This window comes from Balearica regulorum, chromosome 1, assembly GCF_011004875.1.
Source record: "Balearica regulorum gibbericeps isolate bBalReg1 chromosome 1, bBalReg1.pri, whole genome shotgun sequence".
NCBI lineage: Eukaryota > Metazoa > Chordata > Aves > Gruiformes > Gruidae > Balearica > Balearica regulorum.
In genome coordinates, this window is record NC_046184.1 from 107,078,695 (window position 1) to 107,102,589 (window position 23,895).

The following is a 23,895-nucleotide window of genomic DNA, read 5'->3' on the forward strand; positions in this document are numbered from 1 at the left end:
AACATGACTGATGTTCAGTATTGCCACCACTGACTTTTAGGCAGGCATCTCAAGGAGTGGAATTTACAGGTTTGAATCAGGTAATTGAGTTGCTTCTACGGTAGAATAAGAATTGTATGTATGCTAATTGAATGAATAGGGGCTCTAACGTATGTATCCTTAGCACCTGGAGTGGCTTAAACCACATTTCCCAGCTGGGTGTCCAAACTGCAGGCTACTTATCTCCCCCTCCAACAATCCAAAGAGTCAATGTAATTTAACCAACCCAAGAATAGACTAGTTGAGGAAGACGTGATTTCTAGTTGCTGATCCTAAATTTGAAATATAAAAGAAATACATAAAAAAGAGAAGACAGAATTAGAAACAACATAGATGGAACACAAAAGCAAATACTTTCCAAAAATAATTTCAAGTTAAATTTTTTTGTCATTTACTTTTCAGTAACCAAGATGCTTTGCTAGAAGAAAAAGCCATCCTGACATACCTTGAAAAGGTTCATTTAACTTTCCAGTTTGCTCTAGTAACTTCTAATTTATACCCAAACTGTGCTCCCACATATGGGCTTTGTTATCAACTTAATTTAAAAACATTCTAAATATTCTATACTTCAAGAGAAAACTGAGGTGCAAAGAAAGAAAACTCTTAATTCTACATACACATCTCTTTCATAAAGACAATCTTGCAGTAAAGATAACAAATATCTCCATGACTAAGGTGACAGTGTTTCCCCCATACCAGATGCTTTCAACGCCTACAGATTTTCTGCTACCTGTGCCTTTTTCTGATTCTTAACTAAGAAAAACAATTGTATTTCCACAGAAGCTATGAGGCGAATGAGCCACTGAAAGTGTTTAAGCTCACGTGTCCTTCTAAACAGCATCTTTGTCATTACCCAATATAGATCATTGGGCTAGACGGACCAACTGGTGTGACCCAGTAGGGCATTATGCCACTGTCTCTGATGTAAAAGAGGAAAGGTCTCCTGAAAGCTGAGATCACCGTCCTCATTTTCAAAACTGAGAAACAATAAAAATGTATCACTCTGAAAATCGCTCTGTAACCATATTGCAACCAAAATGTTTCTTCATACTAACAGCTGATAATCTACATATCCCAAAGGCTGTATGTGCATGTAAAATCTGTGAAGAATTTGCGTCTATCGTGGAAATAAATTGAAAGCTGTCCTGAGGACGCTAGTTTCTTTCATTTCTTTCATCATCACTAATTTCATTCTTCCATATAAAATAAAAACTAAGAAAATTTACATAACTTCCTCAATGATGCTCTTCTGGACAAAACACAGGAATTCCTACATTCTAACCATACCTGAAGTTCCATTTAATATCTGTCTCTGCTAAAATATAAAGTGATTGTCCAATTATTTGTCAGCTTTAGGGGTTTATAATACTGTTGTCACCAAGTGCACTACGTGTAGCACTGAATAATTAATTCCAAAAGTTGAAGTCAGAAGGTTGAAGTCTTTTTTTCTTTTTCCATACCTACATTCTCCTAAATTATACTTGTGTGTGTGTACATGCATACAGCAGACAGGGAACTTCTTGCATACATTATGATCTGAAAAATAATTCAAAAGATTAACCAATGTAAATTATTTTGCAAGATTGCTATTCCTTTGCAAGATTGCTACTAATCCACTTAAACTGGGGATATTTTTCCTCAGATTCTCAAGTATGGATTGGTGTTTTGAGATTGTAACAGGAGCAGAATGAGAGTCAATAAACCACTTCCTTCCCACAACCAATATTCACATGGCTCAACCTTGCTGGGTTGGTATTTTGTTCATAGGCTGGCAGAAAATTGTTGCTTTCCCATTTATTTCAACAAATGATATTGCATAAGGGGTGGGCAAGAGGCAGGTTCAAGTCCAATTCATAGAAGAAAAGTCCCCCAGCAAGATATAAGTGAATTAAAAAATTGCCGAATTTGAACACCAAGGCCACTTTTTACTTTGGCATACAAGATTAGGTAACAAGCCCAGCAGGACCAAAACAGGAGGATCACATTAAACTGGAAGAACTGGATGACATTGAAGACTAGTGTAGGAGACACTAGATGAAGTGGAATAACAGAAAGTGCAAGGTCATATGCTTTCGAACTCATCACAGGGAAGTTTATAATAAAGTAGAAGCTCATCTGTTATGAATTATAGAGGAAGAGAAAGATCTGCATCAGGTTACTACAGAATGACTATGAGCTACCAAACGCTTTAAAAAAAAGTAAAACATGATCACAGGACTGATAGATAAGGGAACAGTGAAGGTAGTTATTAACATTAGTTCATAACACACAGCATGACAGTCTTGAAATATTACATGCAATCTACCCACCCACGTCTCAGAAAATGGATGCAGACTAGAACAGGTGAAGAATGACTACTAGGATCAAACAAATATTTTCCAAGAGAAGACATGAGCTTGTTTAATTCAGCAATAGCAGAGATGAGAAGTGATACCACTGTGGTCTATAAATACAAGGGAGAGGAAACAACTAAACTAAAGGAAAATCAGATCACAAGAAGAAGCCTAAGTAAAGCATGTTTATGTTTACATTGGAAACATTAGAACTATTTTTCTTCTCACCAATGGAAGACTAAAGTTCCAAGACAGGCTTCCAGCAGAAACAGGGAACGAGGTGAGCTCAGGGATGAAGGGGAAAGCAATCAAACTGCTTTTCAAAGTGCAGCTTGAAATGTTTCTGAATGGAATTACAAAATACAGCTGTGTAGAACACAGGAGACTCTGATCCAGTTCTTTACATCTCCACATCCCTTTGTACAGTGGCAGACAGATCTATGATACAGCAGAAAGTGACTGTGTATGCCTCTCTCCTCTTAATATGATGAAGCAATTTCCAAAGTATCAGTATACATTCACATCACTGCCACTTGAAAAATTCAAGCAAGAGGAGTGGAACAAAAGCACCACTTCCCTTCCCACATAAATCCCAAATATTAGAAACTTATTCAAAGTATAACATCTGTGAGAGCATTTGAAATGGAAGTATCACCAAAGCTATGATTAAATTTTAGTCCTCTAAGAGCTGGAACAGGGAACATTGGGAAGAACATATCTGAACAAAAACAGAAAAAAAAAGAAAGGATAAGATTCTGGTGTCCTCAAACAAATATAATGATTACCAGAATAAAAAAAATATACATACTTATATATGTGTATATATAATACATCCACCTATCTCACACTAATAATTACTGTTAATTACCATAATAATGAACTTTGGTACAACTGAGATCATGCAACATTTGCAAAGGAATGGTCTGAAGTACTGGGGTTTTTTTTAAACCTATGTGACATCGCAGAATAGTATGTCTGAAGCATACGCCAACAACAGCTAATATTTCAGTTAACATTTAAATAGTGGTTATAGGCTCCTGAGCAAAGGGAACACAATTGTAAAAATGCAATGTTATCTTGTTCGCCTTTATTTCCCAGATGAACTAAAAATCAGAGAAATTTCAACCAAAAAAAAAAAATAATCGGTACATGATGAAGCACACACTAACAGATCAGCTAATAGCTGATCTCTTTCAAGGTTTCTGTAAAGTCATCAGTAGTTCCTTAGTTTTCAACATTTTATCAGTTAGAACAAAGATATATAAACAGCAGGATTTGATTAAAAAAATAAAATAGAATCAAAGGCAAGGGGAAGAAGGAAGTTGATAAAAATCAAAAGAGGAAGTGTGCAAGAAATTATTAGAAGCAGAATCAGATTGAGCGCATTGCAAATAGCTTCTAAAATTCTAACATTGAAAGTTCTCTTTTAGGTGGGGAAAAGAGTAGATCCTGGGAGAAGAAATCAAGGAATAAATTAGAGATCCTACAGAAAGCTTCTCTAACCATTTTTGGATGTGAGACACTATTGCTACTACAGCAACGCTGGGTATGATACTAGACTGACTACATAGTAAAAGAGAGCACATTGCAAAGACATACTGACCAGTTCAGAAGGAATTCACATCGTGGAACCAACTTCCAGCTGTTAAGGAAAATTTTTACTGGGCTGATGTATCCTTCTCAGCACACATAACCAGCTGAGCTTAAGTGCTCACAACAGACATTCTTCTGGTACTGAAGCCTGTTTGTTTTGTGAGAACCTGTATATCTCTCTTTAGAGCTCATTTTGCTGTTTCTGGCCAGGGATGTCAAGGACGACAAGCTTCTATAGGTATGTCAGTGATGAAAGGAAAGATGAGGGAAAATGTGGGCCCCTCTGGAATGTAATACAAAATCTGGTTACCCAGGATATGGAGAAGGCTGAGGTACTCAATGACTTTTTTTGCCTCTGTCTTTACCAGCAAGAGCTCTAGCCACACTGCCCAGGTCACAGAAGACAAAGGCAGGGACTGGGAGAATGAAGAACTGCCCACTGTAGGAGAAGATCAGGTTCAAGAATATCTAAGGAACCTGAAGGTGCACAAGTGCATATGGGACCTGATGAGATGCATCCACAGGTCCTCAGTGAATTGGTGGATTAAGTTGCTAAGCCGCTCTCCATCATATTTGAGAAGTCCTGGCAGTCTGGTGAAGTTCCCGCCAACTAGAAAAGGGGAAACATCACCCCCATTTTTAAGAAGGGAAAAAAGGAAGACCCAGGGAACTATAGACCAGTCAAGTCTCACCTCCATGCCTGGCAAGATTATGGAGCAGATCCTCTTGGAGACTATGGTCAGGCACATGGAAAATAAGGAGGTGACTGGTGACAGCCAACATGGCTTCACTAAGGGCAAATAGTGCCTGACAAATTTGGTGGCCTTCTATGATGGGGTGACAGCGTCCGTGGATAAGGGAAGGGCAACTGACGTCATCTACCTGGACTTGTGCAAGGCATTTGACACTGTCCTGCACGACATCCTTGTCTCTAAATTGGAGAGACATGGATTCGATGGATGGACCACTGGGTAGATAAGGAATTGGCTGGATGGTCACACTCAAAGAGTTGTGGTCAACGGCTCAATGGCCAACGGTAATGAGTGGCATCCCTCAGGGGTCAGTACTGGGACTAGCACTGTTCAACGTCTTTGTCGGCAACATAGACAGTGGGATGGAGTGCACCCTCAGCAAGCTTGTCAACAACACCATGGTGTGTAGAGCGGTAGACACGCTGGAGGGAAGGGATGCCATCCAGAGGGACCTTGACAGGCTTGAGAGGTGCGCCTGTGCAAACCGTATGACATTCAACAAGGCCAAGTGCAAGGTCCTGCACGTGGGTCAGCGCAATCCCAAGCACAACTACAGGCTGGGCAAGGAATGGATTGAAAGCAGCCCCGAGGAGAAGGACTTGGGGGTGTTGGTTGATGAGAAGCTCGACATGAGCCGGCAGTGTGCGCTTGCAGTCCAGAAAGGAAACCATGTCCTGGGCTGCATCAAAAGAGGTGTGACCAGCAGGTCGAGGGAGGTGATCCTGCCCCTCTACTCCGCTCTCGTGAGACCCCACCTGGAGTACTGCGTCCAGCTCTGGGGGGCCCAGTACAGGAGGACATGGAGCTGTTGGAGCGAGTCCAGAGGAGGGCCACGAAGCTGATCAGAGGGATGGAGCACCTCTCCTATGAGGACAGGCTGAGAGCGTTGGGGTTGTTCAGCCTGGAGAAAAAAAGGCTCTGGGGAGACCTAATTGCGGCCTTCCAGTACCTAAAGGGGGCCTACAGGAAAGCTGGAGAGGGCCTGTTTATCAGGGAGTGTAGTGACAGGACAAAGGGTAAAGCCTTAAACTGAAAGATGGTAGATTTAGATTAGATGTTAGAAAGAAATTCTTTACTGTTAGAGTGTTGAGGTACTGGAACAGGTTGCCCAGAGAATTTGTGGATGCCCCATCCCTGGCAGTGTTCAAGGCCAGGTTGGATGGGGCTTTGGGTAACCTGGGCTAGTGGAGGGTGTTCCTGCCCATGGCAGAGGGGTTGGGACTAGATGATCTTTAAGGTCCCTTCCAACTCAAACCATTCTATGATTCTGTGAACACCTACCAAAAAAGCCTATTGTAAGCTGACCACACTACAGAAAGAGCAAGAAAAAGAAAATTGAGAACAAGAACAAGGTTTGGAGAAACCTACAGGCACTGTACAGCTTGATATTATGACTGAAATCACGTTAAATATCTTTGGATCTACCATCAGTGTGATAGCTCTTAAATGTGCAGAGTCATTAGCATTTTTAGCCTTGAACTAAACATTTAAATCTGCATGTCCAAGTGGAGCTCAAAGGATAAGAAATGAAAATGTAACAATGCAGTCACCTGTCTAAATCCTAGTGAATGATGATGGGAAATACTGGTTTTGTCCACACTGAAGGCATCAATGCTGACGCACAATCTTAAACAGTTTGTGAGAAATGTGTTAATGACCGGTGATACAGTTTAGTTTATCCTGATGAAAAGCACCTTTGTCATTAAAATTCTAGTTCACTCTAGCTACTGGCAGAAAACAAAACCCAAAACTAAAACAGCACACACCACACCCTCTCAAATATCTAGGTTTCTCATCCCAGGTGAATTCAGAAGCAGTAGAAACACTCAGCTAAAAGCTAAATTAATAAACTAAGTAATCAGAACTATTTTTTTTTGCTTAAAAGGAAACTTTGCAATGTCAATCAGTCAGGTCTTGATTTATCTGATACGGCTTCACTCACTGGTATTTATTAACCTCTTTACTTTCTAATAGTGACTGTAAGAATTAAATTATGTCCTATACAGATATGCTGTATTATGTAATGGTTTCGAAGAGTGGTATTCTAAATGGCTTCATCCTAATCAACAGAAATTGCTTGTTGCAAGCTTCAGAAGTACACCCAAGGTTTGAAGTGTTCCCCCCATCTTATGAATTCTGCCTTTTCCCTGATTATGTAATCAGATACAATTTCATTTATTTTCTTCTATGATAGGAATTTTATTTTCATGAAGCATGCTGTCATAATAGTTACGGTTTGTTATATTTCTTCTCAGAGAAATGTAGAGTAAGAAAAAGCACGATGCTTTTCAGTGTCCTGGCACAGCTCATCCACAGGACCACAGTCTCCAGCATTTCAATTTCTACAACAATTACTTCTGTCTTGATGACAGCAAAAGACTGCCAGCTCAGACATGAAGCTTTTCACACTGTTGAGAAGGATGAGGGCAGGAGGGGTGTAAGTAAATAAACAGGATGTACTCTCCACATGTGAAAATAACCCCAAAGCAAATCAGACTTTGACATTACCAGTAACAGAATTAATAACAATTTTTATATTTAAGTCATATGTTGGACAGAAACTAGGTGAAAAAGAATCATCCACCCATTTTAGAGTCCTGTACATTGTGCTCTTTTTTATCCTCTTTTACAGGTCGTCCTTACTCTGAATATCTCAAATGAAATTAATGACTTCATTATTATGAACATATTGCAGCCTTTTGCACATGCTCCAGCAAATAGTCATTAGCATTATGGTACATAGATGATTACATAGCATGTATTTTATACCTCTCAGCCCTTATTCATTGAGTATTAAAACATATCTGTCTTATTTGTAAAATTACTGTCGCCTGTGTTTAAGATCTGGCTTATGCTTGCTTTGGAATACACCTGTGACTCTTCACACTAAATGCAGTGTGCTACTATAACCTCTCTTGTTACAGATAAAAACATAATTCAGTTTTGGGTCTAACATAAACAGGATCATTATGTTTGGAGACCGTTTCAAAGCCTGCTATTCAAGCAATCTGTGACATATAAATAATGCAAGACCTCTTCTTTCTCCAAATGACTTCAGTTCAAGCACAGACTCAGAAAGATGGAAGCCCAAATTTATACTGCCATTACAAAATTCAATCTATTTCTGGTTCTCCAATTGAATTATGACTCAGTCTTCCACTGTTTTCTATTAGCACTAACCCACACACTCCTACCCTTTGCCAACCCATGCAGAAAAGAATCTTATTTGTAAATATTCCTGAGCTTTATTCTTATATTAAAATAGCAGCAAATCCCAGCTAATCTGAAAAGCTTCATGTTTTCTTTTAAAGGAAAGTAAGGTAGAAAATTGGTCTTTTTTTCCCTCCCTTGACCTGTGACCTTTGAACCACAACCTCCTTGCCACTAAAGCATTCAACACCTCATTTAATCTCTCCTCGCTGCATTGGCACCGCACTGGAAAAGGAAAAGGGGAAAAAAAAAAAATAATCTGGGGACTTCATCAATTTTTCATGAATTTTCATTTAGGCCAGAGCCCCCTCTTACAGTGGTCGATAGATCAAGCTGCTGTCACATATTTAACACCTGGGGCTACAGCTGCTATCTCTGGGGGCTGCCGCTGACTCAGGCTAGATCAGAGGCAGCCTGAGTCAGTGCGGGGACCCTCATGCTTTTTCTCTTGCTTACACGTGGCGCCCCAGTGCTTGCAACTGAAATCCTACCTACAGACGCTATTGCAAATGTGTCTCCTCATACTCCCACTGGAAAACTCCACCACATAGGTCCAGTCGTGTCAAGTCGTACCTTTGGAAAAACCGTGCTTTTGTTTTTAAACTTCTGGCTTTCAAATATGAAAGCAGTTTCATAAAAGATCAAACCATTTCAAGCCTACTTGCCTTTCTAAAATCCTCCCAAGAAAATCTGAACATCAACATATTTCTAATAATTCCAATCCTTGTTCAATTTCAATACAAATTCTAATACATAAAATCAAAAGAAAGCTGTTTTACTCTTTTGAATACAATTCTTTGTAGTTGTTTTAGGACTAGAATATTTATTTTTAATGATTTAACCATAAAACATATAAATATTACATCAGAATTTGCCACATACCCAGTGTTCTGCTGTTAGCATTATTTTTTCCTTCTGAGGAAGCTCCTACTGAAAAAAATAACCCGCACAAAGCACACCATGGGTTAATAGATTAAAAGAAGAATAAAATAGAGTAAGTCATATCAATCCTAAACTGTGCCTTCAAATACAAACTCCTATTTCTTCCTAAATGTCTTCAGGAATAAAGGCTTTCTAAATTAAAGGCAAAAAAATTCTAAAAGCACATTCTGTATGTTAATGATAGTTTTTAAGTAACTTCCCAAGTCACAGTTCTTCACAGTTTCATTGGCACAGAGAAATTTTTTCTGAGGACATACATCAGGACAAAAGTATCTGCCCTTGATTGTATGCACATGCTCTGAATATGCATGGATTTAAAAGCACACTTAAATGCTTTGGGTGGGCTGGTACCTAAATTTGTCATCTTTGGGAAAGGTGTTAACTGCTACTAGATCAAAAAGAGCTTAGGGACGTCAATAACTTGAAAAAAATCACTCAAAAAAAACCCCAAAAACACCCACAGGGGGCAAAATTATTGCATTCAAGATGGGCCACACTATCCTCTGAATCACTGTATGCCTCAACTGAATTTCGCTTAAGAGCTATTTCTTCTGTCTTTACACATAAATACAGATGCATCAGAAGATTTTCAATCCCAGTGGTTTTATGGCAGGTGCCCATGGTGGGGGAGGGGAGGAAATAGAATAGAATGAACCACAATTAACACTGTTTATCATCTGAATACATAAACATGAACACACTTAGATACATAAAACCAATAAATTTTTCTTCATAAACCATTCAAAAGTTGCAAGTGAACATTATCAGCGAGTAATGGTTTAATAAGTAAAACAATTACTGATTCTTTCACTAAAATAGCAGACTCAATCATTTCAAACCTGTAAAAAGAAGCAGTTTGTCTCTAATGGCACAATTTGAGGCCACCTATAGTCAGATAATAATCCAAAACCATGTTGTCAGCAAAGGACAATTGTTCTTTTTTCTGATGATGAAAACAGCTTGGCTTAGTGTGGAAAGAGCAGTTTTCAACACCGTTACAGATAGCACAAGGAGGACCCGATTGCACATTGCTGTCCCGGCTCCTGTGGACAGGGCTGCAATATCCAGGCAACAGTTTTCAGCAGCAGCTGAGAACAGGTGAATGAGGACTCACTGCTGACAACAGGCTGTCAGCAACAACTCATTTCCCTAGCGGGCAAATGGACTGCTACAGACCTGCCCATCTTCTTCAGTCCAGAAATGCTGACATTAGAAAAAACAGTTAAAAGCCTTAAAATAACTGTTCTCTGAAAGTCACTTGAGTTAGAACCAACAATCATATTAAAAGTGTCTCAAAACTAAGGGAAACTGGGTAGTTTTGTTATCATCCTCCAGAGGATGGTTTTGATACACATGTTGAGTATCACCATGTGATTTTAAAACCAATGAACACAAAACCAGCAGAATTTCTAAAATTAACAAGTAATGTACATATTATTTGCATTTTTTTTCTTTAAGACCTTCCTGTAATCACAGCCACAGTATGGCTCAAGGAAAGACAAAGCACTGTTGAAGAGGAAGAGGAGTGCCTGCTTTAGACTGCTAAACCATTTAATTGGGGAATTCAGACAGTTAAATTTCAAAGCTATGAAAACAGTAAAATAATCTCGTGTCAGGTGCACGTTGCTATTGCAAAAACTTTAGCTATGGTTTCAGATCTCAGGTTTCACATTCTATGATCCTGCTCTAAAATACCTCTGACAATGAAACATGCTTTTATTATTTTTCAAGTCTTCTATCTCACACACAGTTCATGCATGACCTGTCACCAGCTACAGTGGTTAAAACGGTAACTCCAGAAACTGGGGATATTGTAACAAGAGTCTCTCAGCAGTCACTGAAGTAGGGATCAGTGAAAGCTGACAAAATATAAAGCATCTTTAAATTTCAAAATAATCAGTCACTTTTAAATTAGATGACTCCAGGTATAACTTGAACAATCTTCTGAACTTCAACACAGATGTCCCAATCAAAAAGATTGCAATAAAGGTTTCAAAGTGTTTATGCCTCTCTCATAGGATTTCGCAACAGTTTAAAAGCCACATGTACAAAGACAGATATAATCCAGTAAACTTGTCTAGAGTCATACTCACCCAGATTTCAGCTTTCCTTAAGGTGGTCATCTTCTCGGTTCCTACATACCCACCAAAACTGTGCCTTGAATGTGTGCCAAAACTGTTTTCATTTTTTGTTTGAAACAGTTCTGAATCGAGGTTATGTCAAGTGAAAGGCAGTGAACAAGTCAGTTCTACTTGGCCTATACCACCATCTAAATATTTCAAAAATGGCATTTTCCGCAATTTCCAAGATGACTGAAGCCTCAAGATCACATAACATTAGCTATAAAAGTCTGCAGACGGCATCAGGAATAAAGACTTCTCTTTTGTGCTTCCCCCCACCTCCTTAAACCAACATACCTTTTAATGTGTACTTAAATCCATTTCTTAATCAACTAAGCAAAACAAGTTGGTGCTAAAGCCCTACCTTCTGTCAAACACATTTTAGTGAAACTACTGCCATACAAAGAATTGGGGGGGGAAGTCCAACAAGAGAAGAACATTTATGAATCTACTAAAATACACCTTAATGTGAAGATACACAGCTACCCTTAGTTGATATTCTGAATAACTAAGCAGCAAAAAATAATATACAACTTATTATATTTTATGTATGATAAGCTTGCTTGCTATGCGAACATCATTAATATCTCTGCTAACTCTACTGGAAGCAGATCATGCATGCCAGGTGGTCTCTGAAAGAGCCATGATGACTTCTCTTTTAAGACAAAGAGAATCGATAAAGAATAAGACTGCTCTGAATGATATGAGAAATGGCCAACAATTTCACTTGCCATTCACATAATGAATGAGGTCTGTATCAAGTTTATGATAGAGGAGCACATATTGAGGTTTCCAGCAGTACAGAACATGAGTCACCAAGAAGCTGTCTGTTTCTGTTGAGGTAACAGATGACTAGATAAAGAGAAACAGACAGCGCACCTTATATTAAATGATAGGTATTTTTCCACATTAGTTTCACTATAACCAACTTTAGTCATAATTTAAAAATTAGATTATTCTTTAGAGGAAGATTAGCCTTTGTCCATGTTTGTGCCAATCATGATTATATGCTGGCTAGAACCTTGCTTCAGTATAAATCACGTATTCTCTACAGTCACTGCTACTGTATAAACACATGTAGAAACGCCTTGACTAAGAGCTATAGCTAATGACAAAACATCATACTTATCTACATTTGTTATCTCCCAGACTGCTGACTGTGTGCAAGTGCTGGATGACAACATAAAAGCAACTATAAAGTTTTACACAGTGCTAATCATATAAAACTACTCACATGCCACTTCCAGAGATGCATTGCGACTCACAGCTTCTCCAAGATAGTTCCTTGCTACGCAAACATAACTTCCTTCATCAGGTTTACTCCTGCGTCCATGCACAATACGTAAGAAAAATAAAGATCCGCTGGGCAGGAGCATGCGGTGCGAGCGCGGATCATCCTTGTCTGTTTCCACTCGCTCCCCATCCTTGTACCACTCAATAGTAGGAGTTGGCCGTCCTTCAGCTTTACAGTTCAGAGTTGTTGGCTCTCCTTTAGAGACTATCACATCTGAAGGATGTTCAACAATCCGTGGTGGAAAGTCCTCCTGGCGGAGACGGGATCCTAGAGAAAAAGGAGAGAGGGAGGAAAGAGCAATTTATTTTAATTTTAGGCTTCACAAAGAGTTCGCACAAGTTACTCTTAATAACACAAATTATTTCAAAGAAAATAAAATATGAAAACCTGTACACACCTGATACTGTTTTGTCTGATATCAGAGACTGTATCAAAGCTAAAAAACTGAGTTTGGACTACACATATACACCTCTAAGGCATTATCAAATCCATACCACATGCAGACTGGGATTAAAAGAGGCTCTTTTACACATACATGCATGACAATCTTTTCCTTGTTCCAATAACCTCTCTATTTACATTTGCTTCTAGATCCCTGTGTGCTTTTGGATTCCCCTCATGGTTACCATTTCCCTTCCTTTCTTCTGCCAGACTCAATAGATGGACATCCAAAAGCACTGTGTCTTACCACCCATTGATTAACAGTTCTTTGTAGTTTCGTATGTATGCTTTGTATCTCTTTTCCACAATCAGCCCAGGTATGGAAACAGAAGAAAACAATTCCAAATCAAACAAAAACTCACAACAGAAACCTGAAAAGTATTCCTTCCTTCATATATTTCTAGTACAACAGTTGGCAACTAACTGTTCAAAGTATGTGAAGTCATTCATGAGCTCTATTTTTATTTGGAAATCTCAAATGTTAACCGCACTGTAGAAATTTTCAGTGGATTGCATGCATACACACACACACACAAATACAATACAGGCAGACACACAGCTGAAAGTGCATTGCAAACACCAATGCCTGAGAAATCATTATAGGTCCATTTCCCTTCTCTCTGCATTCATCCTTTCCTTCACTTTGCTTTTTGGTGTCCATCATCTTTTATCTGCAAATGTACTTTCTAACCTATTTGCAGTATCCCTAAATTCCTACCAACACTGCATCACAACCCTCGTTACATGGTTACTGAGAGTTGAACAGCTCCAGCATTTCTACACAATGTATCTAACCAGGGGTCTGAAACCTTAGATTATCCCCAAGTGCGCTCCAGGGGCTCAATATGAATGCAAAATATCTTGGAAGGAATGTGGTTCCACTTACATTTTTAAAGTACTAAGGATTAAGTAAAAAAGTGAATCCCTCTATCACTGGAAAGTAATACAAACCAAAGCACCACCTTCTTTCAATTGCCCACCAGAATATTACTTTTCACTTTACAATACTGATGATGAATCATTAAAACCTTCATCATTAAACCTTCACAACTATTCAAGACTACTAAGTATTGATAATACTGAAGTTTCTACACTGCTAATTTTGTGCTCTCTACAACAGCAAATTTGTGCCTTGCCCTGTACTTTTCCGTGCAGCCACTTCAGCACACTGTTCTGCCCTTCTGTATTTCTTTTACAGTCAGTTGTCTTCCCACTGCCTGGGGCAGGGAAGCAGCAGAGCCTGACCACTGTCCAACACCTTCTTCAATGGAGCTTTACCCTGTCTCTCAACTCCTGGAATAAGGAAGAGAGGTGCTGGTGGAAGGGAGAACCATAGAGGCGAGTTATGTGGAAGAGATTTGTGTTGAGTTCACCAGCCTGGAGAAAATCCCAGTGCCAACCTTCCATTACAGCCTTTACTGTGTAGTGCAATTTCACTAAGACAAGTCACAGCATCCCAAATAAAAAAAAAAAAAAAATAAAAAAAAAAATTAAACAGCATCACAACACTAACCAAATTTTGCAAGACCCTTCTTCTAAAAAAAATAAATCCTTTCTCATTTGTTATGCTCCTCATTACAGCTATTAACAGACAAATTGTAGAGATGAGTAAATGCAAGAACAGTGTCACCCAACAGAAAATCAAAGTCCAGCACTTCTAACTTCAGCATTAGTTATTCACATATAATTCATTACTGCATATTTAATTAGACTATTAGCCTGAAAAACAGTTTTTCTGCAACAAACACCACAGTAATTTGTGCCTCTACATTGCTTCTCGTAAAAGCAAAGTCAGCTCTCCTAATTCATAAAATGGGTTGGAAGGGACATTTAAAGGTCACCTCATCCAACCCCCCTGCCATGGGCAGGGACATCTTCAACTAGATCAGGTTGGTCAGAGCCCCATCCAACCTGACCTTATATCTAGTCTAAATCTGCCCTCTCTTAGTTTAAAACCATTACCCCTTGCCCTATTGCAACAGGCCCTACTAAAAAGTTTGCCCCTTTAATTGCTAGCACAAATCATCTTTTCTAACATGGATCCTGAAAATCCTTTGAGTGGAGCTGCCATGCTAGTACAATTGGGCTGCACTTCTTAAATACAAGGTATATCAGCTTCTGCAAGTTAGTGAAACATTTGTCTCAATTTTCTGATCAGCAGTTTCGCTGAGTCGTAGAAAAGCAATTTAACATCAGTATCTTAATTATACTCCAGGCACTACATATTTAAAAATATTGTCTATGCCTCATTTACTCCAAAAGTTATGAGGAAAAGAATAAGGATCCATTCTATGGAGTGAATTCATGTTTGGACTTCTGTTTTAGTAACACTCAGGTCATTAAACGGAGGCTCGCCATAGCAATAAGGTGTTACACCACTGCTGTACAAATGGACTCTTTCAGTGCCTACCAGATTCTACTACCAGTATAGCAAAGGTATCCATAATCTGTGCTGCCAGTACAAGAATAAACATAGACAATATACACCTAAGCACAGATAAACTTCAAGCACATTTAGGAACGAAAGATGTATTTTATTCTCCCTTCTATTGACAAATACACATTTAAAATCTAACAGAATTTGTCGTTAAAATGTATCTCTAGACCACGACCCCACATACAACATTAATGGTGATTTCAGCATTTTTCAAAGTAAAAGATTAAAAATTTCACAGTACATGGGACTAAAAAGTAAACTTCATACATTGACTAGAGATATATATAATACTCTCCACACAAGTCTACCAATTTTGTTGCTTATTCTCAAAACAAACAAAACCCCACTAATACTGAGAAATTCATACTAATAGTATCAGTAAGAACACCAAAGCTGAGGTGTTTCTGAAACTTTAGAGGGATTTAAGTCAGAGAACAGATACGACTAAATTTTGATAAATGGTTAGCAGAGTGTAACAAAATTAGTAGCAAAAAAATGCAAAATGCAAATCCAAAATATTAGTTTTCTTATACACAAAGGTTTGTTGATAATGTTCAAAAGTCGAAGTAGTACATTCTGCAGAGAATTACAGGCCATGTTAAATCCTTTGAACAGGGCTTTCTCCCTCCCATAAATAGTTAAACCTTCCACCTTCTACAGCCCAATTCAAAACCCCTCCTCAGGTCCCAATAGCACTAATTCTTCCTCTTCAGTACCAGTGTTTGTCACAAAACTCATGTTTACTTCACTCTATCCTAATTAAGCAATTTGTGCTCAGGAAAGGGTTGAGATGTAGGCAGCAGAGACCATGCCAATCAGCAAGGAGAAAGGCTCAGGCTGTGTTCTGAGGGGGGATCATAGCAGGCATTCCTGTGATGGCTGAGCATACCTTCAGCTATCTCCTACTGCAAGTTATCTCCCTTCAATGTGCACTTAAGAGGAGGGAAGCAAAACACATAGAAGAAATCAGAGCACAGAAGAATCCCTCCTTCAAAACTGAACTGAGCACCTACAGCTATTCCAGGAGTATACTCTGGTTTAGAAAGAGCAAGCAAAACCAAAAACTTGACTCTGTTGCCTCTCTTCTGACAGACACTGTTTATGTGCTAGAAAGTGACGCCCTCAAATGGCATTTTCCTAGTTGAGTTTTGATTCTTCCACTATGGCTCCCCCACATCCCAATACTCTTACAAATACAACTTAAGTTAGAAGGAACATAAAAATTATTGACCCCCTGAGATAACTGGGCAGAAGATGATACTTTTCCTTTTACTGGAGGATGTGATGGAACCATGATATACTCAAGATAAGCAGTTGCACAAAAGCAGGCAGCCGGTGGTGTATCCTGGACTACCCATGGAGCTTCCTTCTCCATTCTTCCCTCAAGAATTTCCAGTACAAGAATATCTCACACGTGCATAGAGCATGTGAATAATCCCTGAGTTTAAGAGTCCCTAAGCAGTCATTACCATGATGGACTGCAATGACTTCAAATTAGCTATTACATGCTGATGGGCAAAAACACGCCTTTAGAAAAAATCCTACAATATCATGACTAACTGAAAGCTGCCATGAAGCTGCACATATGAGAAAGAGCGCATTAACACTTGAATACATACTCAGAGTACTCTAATACTTACTGTACATTAAGGTTCATATAGCTACTGCAGATGACTGGTTATCACACATCTCGAGAAGATTAGATTCATATATGCCTCATCATCTAATTTACAGAGAAAGTTTTAGGCTCACCTTTTTTGCTTATTACTTCACAGAACAATTAAAACCACTCTTCAAAAAACCAAAAACCCAAAAAACACACACAGAAAAAAAACCAATGTGCAAGTCGAATATAGTATCTTACCTTTACTATTAACGTATTCTTGTTCGTATTGCCGCATTAAATAAAAAGTTACTAAGATTACTCCAACAACAGTGAAGACATAAGCCACCTCTCTTCAACTTATCTCTCTATGTCTTTGTCCTGGTGTATCTTTAAAACCTTGTCTTATATTTTACAAATATTTCTGCCACAAACTGAGTAATTCACAATTACAATTCATTACTGAACATAATTCAGCAGTAAAAAATATTATCTCATACAAAAGCAAAAAAGAGCAGTGATTTTATTGCACTCCTAGCATCTGCCACAACATGAGATACTCTTACATTAGTACTAATACAAAAACAAGGAAAAAAAAACCCAACAGGTGAAATTATAAAAGAATTAGATATAATGACATTCTGTCTTGATGCTGTCAGGCAAAGCACAACAAGTACAGAAAATAAGTACAGCATTCAGCATAACCTCAGCATCATCTGAAATACTGCTAATCACACACCCCAGCAATATGTGTGTGATTGTTAGTTTTGTGTGTGAAAATCTAAGCTAGAAAAAGATGGATGAGGCTGGTTTTCAGTAGGTGGTAAAGGTATAACCAATCTTACAGTCTTTGGATTTCAACATTAGTTCAATATAACAGCCTTCAGGGGTGGAAATAAAGATCATTCTGCCTTAATGCTGTTGAAGTTCCTGATAAAGTTTTGTTAAGATTGCGCTGTAGTCAAAACCACCACATCTGTTTATACTACTTCACTAGATAGCTCAATATTCTCTCTCTTTTTTTTTTTTTTTTTTTTTTTTTTAATGAGGATAAGGTAAAGAAGGAAGCAAGCAGAATCTGCAAGACAGCTTCTGATATCTACTGATTAGAAACCTGTTAGTAGAAATAATTCAGGGTCTTTCAGAAAATATGGCTTTGGGATAGATGTGAACTGATGTAAATATCATAGTAGAGCGGATGCTACCAGAGCTAGAAACCCTAACATAGATGAGGTGCTCAGGCAATATTTCATTAGTAACATCGGTTACTAAGTTCAACAGTCATAGAATCATAGAATGGTTAGTGTTAGAAGGGACCTTAAAGATCATCTAGTTCCAACCCCCCTGCCACGGGCAGGGACACCCTCCACTAGACCAGGTTGCCCAAAGCCCCATCCAACCTGGCCTTGAACACTGCCAGGGATGGGGCATCCACAACCTCTCTGGGCAACCTGTTCCAGTGCCTCAACACCCTCACAGTAAAGAATTTCTTCCTGACATCTAATCTAAATCGACCCTCCTTCAGCTTAAACCCATTACCCCTTGTCCTGTCACTACACTCCCTGATAAACAGTCCCTCTCCAGCTTTCCTGTAGGCCCCTTCAGAAACCGGAAAGCCAGAATTAGGTCTCCCTGGAGCCTTCTCTTCTCCAGGCTGAACAACCCCAACGCTCTCAGCCTGTCCTCATAGGAGAGGTGCTCCAGCCCTCTGATCAGCTTCGTGGCCCTCCTCTGGACTCGCTCCAACAGCTCCATGTCTCTCCTGTACTGGGCCCACCAGAGCTGGATGCAGTACTCCAGGTGGGGTCTCACGAGAGCGGAGTAGAGGGGCAGGATCACCTCCCTCGACCTGCTGGTCACACCTCTTTTGATGCAGCCCAGGACATGGTTTCCTTTCTGGACTGCAAGAGCACACTGCCGGCTCATGTCGAGCTTCTCATCAACCAACACCCCCAAGTCCTTCTCCTCGGGGCTGCTTTCAATCCATTCCTTGCCCAGCCTGTAGTTGTGCTTGGGATTGCGCTGACCCACGTGCAGGACCTTGCACTTGGCCTTGTTGAATGTCATATGGTTTGCACAGGCGCACCTCTCAAGCCTGTCAAGGTCCCTCTGGATGGCATCCCTTCCCTCCAGCGTGTCTACCGCTCTACACACCATGGTGTTGTTGACAAGCTTGCTGAGGGTGCACTCCATCCCACTGTCTATGTTGCTGACAAAGATGTTGAACAGTGCTAGTCCCAGTACTGACCCCTGAGGGATGCCACTCATTACCGTTGGCCATTGAGCCGTTGACCACAACTCTTTGAGTGTGACCATCCAGCCAATTCCTTATCCACCAAGTGGTCCATCCATCGAATCCATGTCTCTCCAATTTAGAGACAAGGATGTCGTGCAGGACAGTGTCAAATGCCTTGCACAAGTCCAGGTAGATGACGTCAGTTGCCCTTCCCTTATCCACGGACGCTGTCACCCCATCATAGAAGGCCACCAAATTTGTCAGGCACTATTTGCCCTTAGTGAAGCCATGTTGGCTGTCACCAGTCACCTCCTTATTTTCCATGTGCCTGACCATAGTCTCCAAGAGGATCTGCTCCATAATCTTGCCAGGCATGGAGGTGAGACTGACCAGCCTGTAGTTCCCTGGGTCTTCCTTTTTTCCCTTCTTAAAAATGGGGGTGATGTTTCCCCTTTTCTAGTCGACGGGAACTTCACCAGACTGCCAGGACTTCTCAAATATGACGGAGAGTGGCCTGGCCACTTCATCCGCCAGTTCCCTCAAGACCCGTGGATGCAACTTATCGGGTCCCACGGACTTGTGCACCTTCAGGTTCCTTAGATATTCTTGAACCTGATCTTCTCCTACAGTGGGCAGTTCTTCATTGTCCTAGTCCCTGCCTTCTGTGACCTGGGCAGTGTGGCTCAAACATTTGCCAGTGAAGACAGAGGCAAAGAAGTCCTCAGTCAGAACTACTGCCAAGTAGCGGGAGACAAGTGATAGAATAGTATTAATGCGCTGCTTTATCTGACATGTTAATTTTTCACCTTAACATATTGAAATATTTTCACTGTTTTTTCCCCAGGTAAACAGAAAAGTAAGATTATACTGCTAATTATTTGCTGTTGTTCACCTTTACCAGCCTGCACTGATTAAAAGAAAAAGATTATAAAACTAAATACTTTTTTAAAACAAATTCACATTCAAAGCTACCTAGCCAATAGCAACACTTATTTCAGCGAAAAGCTCCATGAAATTTTCCAATCACTGCTTGGAGTAAATGAAGAGTAAAATTGAATAAGCTAAGTCTAGCTTTTATACTATTATTTAATTTTTGCTTCTACTGGTATATACTAGTACTTCTACTTAAATGCAGAATTTTTCTGAATTTCATAAAGAATGTAGCTGAAATTCCCATGGTAAAATGGGAATTATGGGAAATGGTCTACAGAAAATGGGAATGGTCTACAGTTAATGAAAACTAAAACATGGATAATGAAATCCTCTATTAAGTTGTTCACTAAGCTTTAATGCTATTCTGTTGCACGTTTATTTGTGAATAAAGTCATCTTCATTTTCAAGTGAACATCAAGTTATCAACTTGCATTGTGTAAGATACTGCAAGACAATGTTTTGTCACTGTAACAAACAGCTTTCGTTTTCAGATACCAAAGCCTGCTAACTACTGATAATTGCTGACCTGATAAATGTTGACTAATGGGAAATGTTGTAGTTCTTGTAGTAATAATAATTGGCAACTTTATAGATTTGTGATAAACTGTCACTTCACAGGTAATGAACACTCTTGCATTCATATCTACCTTTATGTGAATCACTCCTGCATCAGTCATTGCTAGTGTCTATGGAGGTCAGGATGCTGAACATGTGAAGCCTGGCCTCATACCAGAGCCAAGAAAGAGGAAGCTGCTAGAGGAAACAGATTGCCACAAAAAGCTAAGAGGAAGCTCCAGTTATTTAGATGTCCAGATGCAGTAAATGCATTGAAATATATTCACCACCTACTCTTATACTCCCCTTCCTGTCTTATGAATTTGGGTACTTACATACTTCCTAATCACAGGAGTGAAAGAAAGTAAGAAGTGAGCAAAGTTGACAGAAGTAGAAAAAAAAATCTGGATTGCATATTGTACTTTAGGTGTCAGAAGACATTCTGCTCTTCCACTTCCCCTGTTGTAATTCATTTTAGATGTGTTGGACGAGACATTCCATGAGAATCACCTTCAAGACTACTCTTTTGGAAATTGTAAAAGATGACACTTACTCATTTTGACCAGTTCAGCACCATCAGTGTTCTAAGTTGGACTGTTTTTCACGATTACCCACAGGCCTCATGGATTTGCTGTAATATGCTCACGCTTCCTCATAAGTTTCCTCAAAGATCTAATTTACCACATAGCTACAGCTACACTGATAGCATATAAACAGAGTAACTACTGTTTTCAATTTAGTCTGGTTGATCTGATAGCCAAATAACCCTAAACCAAAAAATAATTAGATGCAAGAATTTTTATTAAATCAAAGAAATAGATTTGCTATAGAGACACAGCAGCAAGAAGAAAAGGAAACTAAAACAAAGAGTCATTATTCTATTCTTTTCCACAAAGCCACTATGCAATCCCTACCCCAGGGGTAACGTGCTCTCTGTGTGTGTACACATGTATGTAACATATACACATATCTTCACAGAAAAAGGCATTTGGCAATTCAGCTACTAGTCCTCCTAGGCCACAATCTTTCAAATTTCAAGGAGAAGACTTTTCATTTATTGTACTTCACGGTCCTCCAGTTTTAATTTATTAGCTTCACATCAAGACCAAGAGTCAACTTCATCTACTAAGCCTACTCTTTATCTACGCAGCTACAAAGCCAATGGTCTGTCATACAAGAAAAGCAATGATACAGACTAAATTCATAGCCATTTCATTCATTTCTCAAGTCATCAAAACCTTCATGGCTACTGGTGGGTAATAGAAAGGCTAATGATTTTATTATAGCTACTGAGCAATTTTAAAGAAAAAACAATATTGGACCAGTTTAAATGTTAATATTGGGATATGGTATTTCATAATACAGATCTCAGAATTGCCTTTAAGAACCTCCTCAATACTCTCTCTTCCTTTCTGACTTTATCTCTACCTGTCACCACTTTCCACCACTGATTCAGCTGTCTGACATACCATTTATTTGCATCTCCCTACCTCTTTTCCAGCTTTTTCCTACCTGACTTTCTACATACAGAAAAGCTCTTCCCAAATTAATCTCTAACATTCCAAAGACATAGCTTTAATATACTTACATAGCTTTAATATACTTGGATGAAAAAAAAAAGCCAGGACTAGATTTTCAGTAACAGGACTAACAACTGTTTTACACTATCCATACCAGACATGATCCCTGCTACAGAGCTGCCACTTACTATTCTATCCCATCCCCCCTACTGTTCTCTTTTTTATTGCCATGCAAAGGAAAGTTTAAAATATGATGTGATGTATTCCATTATGTTATACATTTGAAATATTTTCAGATCAATCGTTCTGATCAGATCATGCTTAACCGGTGTATTATATATTTAGTTCAGAAAAAAAATAATGCCTGAAAGACAACCAAACTTGAAAGACAAGTTGATAATATATGCTTTACTATAAGACAGTAGTAGAATAAAGAAACATCAACCAAAAAAAGTCACACTGACATTTTAAAGCTTATGCCTGCTACAAGTGAAAGCAATCAACATTGTGTCTGAGAGATTATTAGCTTGTTCTGTGCTTTTGATAGCATTTTGAATGCATTCCTTATATGAGTTTTGCCAACAACACATGTTCTCCCACAGACAGTGCAAAAGGCCTGTTTATCAGGAAAAGAAACAGCAAAACTGTCATAGAAAAGAAAAATATTTCCTGTAACAAAGTAATAGATAAAGGAAGGATGCCTGAATATATTTGATTTTACTTAGAGGGCAGCTCCAAAGATACATTTCAATGCCAAAGAATCTTCTTTTGTGCTAGAATCTTGGGTTATTTTCACTGCATAAAGTAAGAAAACAAATATCTGAAATTAAGGTATTAAAAATCACAATTAAAAGAATAATATGCTTTAAGGACAGGATGGATAGCTACAACAGTCTCTGCAGAATCTTTTCTGGCTATGTAGGATCTGTCATATGGCCAGGCTTGGGTTCTTTTTTTCCCCTTATGCAGACTCTTAACACTTCTGAATGAGATAACATTAAGCTTGAAAAAAAGACACTCCTGCAGCTACTTAGTTAAATCTACTGAAAGACAGTCACAGTTACTGTTCATTTTCCTGCTTCTTCATATGCCTTGTTCCACTTAGGAAGTACTTATCAGAAACACTTATTACACATATCTGTTAGATATAATGAATAAGTATGTTGCTTTCACTACCCTTTTAACCATAGAATTGACTGAAAGCAAGCAGAGATCTCAGAGATCCAGTCAGTCACATCCTAGTTCGAACAAAAGATAATGCACAAAAAATTCAAGATAATGAGAAAACTCAACTGGAGTACAGGCTGATGCACTGGCATCAGGCTGATTATCCTAGACACATTCCTCTAGGCAAAGTGACATGGTAAAGATTACATTTCGAAAGTTTATACTTTACAATCTGTCCCCCTCCCCTGAGATTTGGCAGATGGGAAGAGACTCCAGTGGTACAACTGTTTCCAAGGTAAGATTTTTGTTCAAAGCTGCGTCAGCTATGACAAGGTCCTCTGAAAGCTTTTCCTCGAGCAAAATTAATCCATTAAGCAACATATCCTAACTTCCTCAGGACATGTATCTGCAGATAAGCCACCTTTCCCATAGTGCATGTCTGCCAAGAAGGGCTAGCAGGCAACACTGACAAGGGAGATCAATAACTGTCATTAAAAATATTTGATCAAATCTTATTGGAAGGCCGCTTCTATTAAGTTTCTCTTGTATAAAATTGTGACTTTGCTAAGCGAGGTGTAATCAACTTTAATCGTAAAGAAACACTGCAAACATAAAATTCTAATTTTTTATTTGTTTTTGGTTTTTGTTTTTACTGTGGACAATAATCCAGTGCCACAGTATAAACACCCTATTCCTTGTATGAAACTACTTCAGGGGAAG

The 23,895-nt window shown here is 39.0% G+C and overlaps 1 protein-coding gene across 18 annotated transcripts in view; it reads right to left on the reverse strand.

Moving 5' to 3' along the window:
• The window catches only part of ROBO2 (roundabout guidance receptor 2), a 479,926-nt gene that overhangs the window by 415,057 nt on the left and 40,974 nt on the right, over positions 1–23,895 (reverse strand). For all 18 annotated transcript variants that reach the window (XM_075769670.1, XM_075769605.1, XM_075769597.1 and 15 more), the window contains exon 2: positions 12,224–12,550. In XM_075769670.1, coding sequence (XP_075625785.1) covers positions 12,224–12,550 — 327 coding nt within the window. The remainder of the gene's footprint in view (positions 1–12,223; positions 12,551–23,895) is intronic.